Source organism: Vigna angularis, chromosome 11 (genome assembly GCF_016808095.1).
Source record: "Vigna angularis cultivar LongXiaoDou No.4 chromosome 11, ASM1680809v1, whole genome shotgun sequence".
In the NCBI taxonomy this organism is placed as follows: Eukaryota; Viridiplantae; Streptophyta; class Magnoliopsida; order Fabales; family Fabaceae; genus Vigna; species Vigna angularis.
The window spans coordinates 27,638,265-27,644,958 of NC_068980.1; the positions used below are offsets into that span (position 1 = coordinate 27,638,265).

A 6,694-nucleotide genomic window follows, 5' to 3' on the forward strand; every position below is an offset into this window, starting at 1 on the left:
GGTACCTGTGTGCCAGTTTTTGCACAACAAGGCCAACTACGTCCATCACTTTCATTTTGGGGTGTCTTGTTTGTTTTCCCTCATTTTATCTACTTCTAAGTAATCTGGGAACAATTTCTTAACATTTTTTTAACATATTCATGCCACATAAAACAACATTTTCTAACACTCAGGGTACAGGAACAGAACTGGTACCTTAGGCAAAATAAGTGGGTACTTGGGTGCTAGTTTTTGCACACCAAGGCCAACTACGTCCATCACTCTCATTTTGGTGTGGCTTGTTTGTTTTCCGTCATTTCAGCTACTTCTAAGTAATTTGGGAACAATTCTTAACATTTTATTAACAAATTCGTCTTGCATAAAAATACATTCTCTAGGACCCTTGGTTCACCAACATTACTGCTACCAAAGCCGAATGAAGTGGGTTATTGGGTTGAAGTTTTTTGACAGCAAGGCCAACTAGGTCCATGACTACCAATCGAACAGAATTACAGCAACAATGTAAGATTAACCAAAGAACTTGTATAAAAATGAGTAACAGAACAACATCCACTTGGGAGACGTTTCATACATAACCAAATCAAAACCAAAAACAACATCATCCATGTATTCAACATTCATTGCACTGACAAATCAAAAAAGAAACCAACCTTGAGTGAAGACCACGTGTGGCGGTTGGAACAGAGACGATTGCCTAAGGTGTGGGTGGGACTGACAACCCGAAAAACCCCTCTTTTTGGTCCACCGAACAGCCCAAACTCCGGCGAGACTCCGGCGAACCTCCCGCGGCACTCCGGTGGCACTCTGGGATAGGGACGGAACCACCTGGGACGAAGCGACACCTTCAACGCCTCCCTAAGTCGCTGGGCCGGAACGGACGAAACACGATGCCCTGTTCGCTTCGAGCGCTCCACGTCGGACCTGCGGCGCCCCTTAAACGGAACGGGCTGGAGGCGTTCGATCTCTCCGACACGGCCTTCAACAGTGAACGACGGCACTCCGGCAAACACTCCGTCTCTCTCTCGCTCGTGAACCCTTTCTCCAACTTTCTCGTCTCTCTGTCTAAGTCACAGCATCCGTCCCCAATGTTCGCGCCGCTTCTCTCTCTACGAAGTTCGAATATGAATTTCAAATTTGAAACGCAATCACTTACTCTACCCGTGCCCGTCCCTCGCCACGTCACAATTGAAGCAGGTTTTCTCATATTTCAGCAGCTTTTTCCCATCAAAACGTGGACCACTCACATGCTGACACGTGGGCTGTGTCTAAATGTTGTCCAATTCAGTTGTTCAAGTATCATTATCCTTACTGAATTATTAGGTCGCACACTGTTCGGACGAACGCTCACAGACCGAAACTTTTGGACCGAACACCGTGAGGTCGAACACTGTTTTGGACGAACGCTTAATAGGCCGAACACTATCAGATCACTATGAGGTAGAACACTGTTTGAACGAACGTTTGATAGGCCGAACACTATCAGATCACTATGATCGAATACTGTTTGGACGAACGGTGAGAAAACGAATATAATCGTACTAACACTGTTTGGACGAACGGTAAGAAAACGAATATAATCAGAGTACCAACTTCTGGACGAACGGTAAGAAAACGAATATAATCAGACTACTACTGTTTGGACGACCGGTATGAAAAGGAATATTATCAGATTACCACTCTTTGGACGAACGGTAAGAAAACGAATATAATCAGACTACCACTGTCTGGACGAACGGTAAGAAAACGATTATAATCAGACTAACTGTGTTTGGACGAACGGCGGGAAAACGAATATAATCAGACTAACTGTGTTTGGACGAACGGTAAGAAAATGAATATAATCAGACTACCACTGTCTGGACGAACGGTACGAAGACGAATATAATCAGACTAACACTTTTGGACGAACGGTAAGAAAAGGAATATTATCGGATTACCACTGTTTTGACGACCGATAAGAAAACGAATATTATCAGACTACCACTGTGTGGGCGAACGGTAAGAAAACGAATATAACAAGACTACCACTGTTTGGACGAACGGTAAGAACACGAATACAATCAGAACACGAATACAATCAGACTATCACTGTTTGGACGAACGGTAAGAAAACGAATATAATCAGACTAACACTGTTTGGAAGAACGGTAAGAAAACGAATATTATCAGATTACCACTGTCTGGACGAACGGTAAGAAAACGAATATAATCAGACTACCACTGTCTGGACGAACGATAAGAAAACGAATATAATCAGACTACCACTGTCTGGACGAACGGTAAGAAAACGAATATAATCAGACTACCACTGTTTGGACGAACGGTAAGAAAACGTATATAATCAGACTACCACGTTCTGGACGAACGGTAAGAAAACGAATATAATCAGACTACCACTATGTGGACGAACGGTAAGAAAACGAATATAATCAGATTAACACTGTTTGGACGAACGGTAAGAAAACGAATATAATCAGACAGCACAATGCAACAACCACTCATACAGATTCATACACAACAAAATCACTCTAAATATAAAATTTGTTGATCAACGGCAGTATATTATGGATTTCAGTATATAAACCACAAGAATGGCAGACAAAAATTGCCTTCTCAATCTTCATGCAAAGCCTTCATCAAATACAGCCTGTTAAAGCTCTGCCCTGACACCCTGCAGAACATGCAACAGAATGTATGGAAGATTAAACTCAATCGGCTAGAGAAGACAATGACAAGAAATAAAATAAAGTCAGAAACTTCAAATCGGTAACTTCGTATATTTGCTCCTCAAACATGAAAAAAGAGGAGCGCGGTCATCATCACGTACCCATTGATTTGATTACAGTAGTTGGAAATTTGATTTGTTATGAGGAAGTTCTCCAACCGTGATGGCTCGGGGAGGGGCTTGAAAACGGGATTTGAAGGATCTTCTTCCGGCAAGGGCTCTTCGCCAGCAGCTTTACGAGCCATGTTCTCCGCCCTATTATTACAAAAGCAAAAATATATAATATGCATAAACAATATTTGAAAACAAGGGATAAGCTATCTATTGCTACCATTAATTTTCATGGGTGTGCTTAAAATATAAAAAGACAGCCAATGATAAAATTGTCATAGCACATGCAATGAGAGAGAGATGTAGAGGGAGGGGACCATTTCAAAAATATAATAATTGAGTTTATTGTCCTTATATTTTGACTCTGTATTAGTTTCCATTTTGTGGGTAGAGGGTTCTTTCATAAAAAAACCAAAAAGGTGGGTAAATACTTATATGTTAACAACGATATTTAAATCATTGGAGGATTATGCAGATTGGCCACCCACTATGAAGCACATTGTAGCTTCCTAAAGTGGAAATCTGATACTAAATGGCTATGTATGTAGATTTCACAAAGTATTCAATAAATCATGAGAATAAACAGAATCTAAAACAATTAGAAAACCCATATTCAAAGACATATGGAATCTGAACAAAAACAAAATCATTAGTGAGCAAAAAGCCTCCACTCAAACGCTGACCATCTTCAAAGAACATAAAAAACTATCTGCTGATCTGTGAATCCTAGTCTTACAAAGAAAATATAATGAAGTTATTACTCTTGAAGATTCTAGTTCAAGGGCAATCTTAAACATACCTTCTCTTTTGGAGCCATGCTTGCTGCTGAGCTTGTTGACGAGACAAACTCCTATAGTAGAATTGGAACTAAGATAGAAGAAATTTCAGTTAGTTACATTGTGAAAGAACGAAACACCCACGCATAAAAAGAGCTAAAATAACCTTTTGTTGTTCTAGTGACAAGTCATCCATGCATTCTATCAAAAACTCCGTATTCCTCTCCATTAATGAACTGGTTGACAATTGCAGACGGTCATAATCACACTGCAATGGCACAACAGCAGATGTAAACAAAAAATAAATTTAAAATGACCAAAAGAATCCCTACTAAAAATCATTGTTCACCTGGGTGACTGGAGTATCAGGTTCCAGCTCAGTCATGAAAGCACTGATAAGGGCAGAATTTGAAACTTTGATCTGATATATTAAAAAAAATTTAATGGTCAACATTAATAAAAAAAACTACCAAAAAATTAATTCAAAACCAAAATTAATACACTTCCATACTATAAAATATGCAACAATAGTATTCATCTTAATGCCAGTAGCATTTCTAGCTCATTCCTAACTGTTGCATTAACAGATATGAAGAAGATTATTAACATTCTATTGGTCAATCCACCCAAAAAGGAAAGGCAAATTCCTGGAAAAACTTACCGGTATTTCCTCAAATATATCCACCCATGATAAATTCTTCTCCCTCAATCTATTTCACAAGACAGAAAAATGAGAAATCAAATGGTTCAACTTTAACTAAAGATAAAAGATAAATATAAAATAAAGATAATATATCTAACATAGACAACAAGACACAGAAGAAAATTCATACTTCTCCCCAGTAAAATTATTGCTGCGATAGAGTTCCATGAATGAGTCAGAAAGCTTCAAGGCCTTCAGAGCCAGAACACCTTGATCAGACCTTGATGGATCATATATTATGCAAACACAACGTCTAATATTCTCCTGAAAAACATTGGTAAGTTTGAAACAAAAGGTCATTCATCGGACTTGATACTGTTGAAAATATTGTCTTCAGCCAAGAGAAAAGAAAAAGTGCACAACAGACTGCATCAAAAAAAAAATTCTATTTTAAATATCAGAATTCACTAGCAGCCATTTTTACAATAAATTGAAGTAACAGGAAACCTGAACATTGGAAAAGGCATGGCATTCACGTCATCTAGTTATATACAAACATTGGGTATGTTTGTCATTCTACATACCCCACTCAACTTCCCTGATTTCAGAAAAGACTAATTCTAATTCGAAGCAATATGATAAGCATGTTTGTAAAAATAATACAGTTAGGCATGCATAATATTCCCAATGAATCATAACGGGTAACTTTCGTATATGACACAATTGGTTAAGAATGGCATGGTGCCACATGATCATAAATTCATAATAGGTAACCACTCAGAAGTTCAAATCCTAGGTGGTGCACACTGTATCCTGTGTTGGTCAGTTGGGCATTATCAATTTATAGTTTCACAGGTTATTATGATATACCTGCTAATAATGGCTTCATTTGACCCAAGTAGAATAGTCATGAGAGGCATGTTATTGTAAATATCAAACTACGCATTTGTGCATAACGTCATTTTCATGAAATCTCAGCTGAAGCAAAATTATGCAAAAATAAATAAATTGACAAGCATTCGCTACCTGGTAATTCATAAAGGTTTCAATAAGTTCCACAGTCTGAAAGGAGCCGAGCAACGTAGATTGGTACCTGGATACGGAGAATTATCCCATAAGTAGGAGAAATTATTACAAAGAAAGAACGTCTTGAACCAAAATTTCATCACATTAAACAAACCACTAAAAGCGCAGGTATCACATACGAAAAGTGGTATCTTCATCATACATACCATCCAACAGTATTGTTGTCAACATTAACTTCCCTCAGGCATCTCATCATTTCCAGCTGGTAATTAGCACCATCAGCTTCAATTTCCTCATCCTCCTCCCTCATCTGCGATTTTTAGCAACCGAAACAATCGATGAATTTAGGAGGGCAATGCTGAAGGATTCAAAAATGGAGAAACGAAAAGGAAAAAGTAAGGAAACATCATACTGGAAAGGGGAAACAGTTGGTAACTTCAAGAACACTGCCAACATCCAACCCAAGAAGTTGCCCAGTGACTAAAGAAGGCGAGTGGTCCTTACAATGCTTAATTATCTTAAGAATAACCTGTTCAACCAAGACACAATGGCACCAGATTGGCGTCAGTATTTCTTCACAGAGCACAGAATTAATGAATATTCACTTACAATACAAGGACCTGCCACAAAAGCATATAACATGAATCCTACTACCAGATGCCCATTAACATAATAAATGTTGTCTTTTCAAAATCCATATTATTGGAGAAAACAAGGTACAGATTAGACACAAGCAAGAAACAAATTGAAGCTGAACAAAAGATCCTTCCAAATTAACCCCATATAAACAAAGGAAAAAGTGAACAACAGTGGAGCCATTGAAATTTGTAAAGCATAGAATCCATACCAGTCCTTCAATCTGGACGACTCTAAGAGACGGCGCAGCCTCCTCCGTCACCGCGACTTGGAGAAAAGATCTAGTCGTAGCTGCATGCGTAAAACGAGACATCACTCAATGGCATTAAATGAGCGAATAAAAATGAAAGAAAAACCCTAACGTAGAACAGATTGTTGGGAGCGCAATCATACTTGTAGCCATGTTTTGAATCGAAAGATGGAAGACTCTGCGATAGAGTTTGGAAGAGGAAGAAACCGTAACGCACGCCGGAGCAAGAGAAGGGGTTTTGCCTGCAATTGGGTTCAAATAGTCCACAATAAAATTATTAGCCCAATTTTAAAAATAATATAATAAAAACGACATTATAATTTTGGTTATGAAATAAACATTAATTAACTTAATATATATCAAATATCTCTACAAACTGTTTACACGTTTTATTTTTTTGGTAATAATTTAAAATGTTAATATAAAATCTATATCTATAACATATAATAGAAATTTTGATATATATACAAATTAATAATATTTTAAAGATAAAATAAAATTACCCGAAAAATATTAATGAGTTATTT

The 6,694-nt window shown here is 37.8% G+C and overlaps 1 protein-coding gene across 1 annotated transcript; it reads right to left on the reverse strand.

The window, feature by feature from the left end:
• Positions 1 to 2,412: 2,412 nt before the first annotated feature.
• On the reverse strand, positions 2,413 to 6,436 carry LOC108333126 (eukaryotic translation initiation factor 3 subunit H). Its single transcript, XM_017568469.2, has 12 exons — positions 6,311 to 6,436; positions 6,129 to 6,208; positions 5,694 to 5,810; positions 5,488 to 5,591; positions 5,282 to 5,348; positions 4,446 to 4,579; positions 4,274 to 4,322; positions 3,962 to 4,033; positions 3,779 to 3,880; positions 3,636 to 3,703; positions 2,828 to 2,980; positions 2,413 to 2,671 (listed from the first exon to the last, which is right to left on the reverse strand). Exons 1-12 carry the CDS (start codon positions 6,318 to 6,320, stop codon positions 2,614 to 2,616), a joined length of 1,014 nt encoding a protein of 337 aa, XP_017423958.2. The 5' UTR covers positions 6,321 to 6,436; the 3' UTR covers positions 2,413 to 2,613.
• Positions 6,437 to 6,694: the final 258 nt, after the last annotated feature.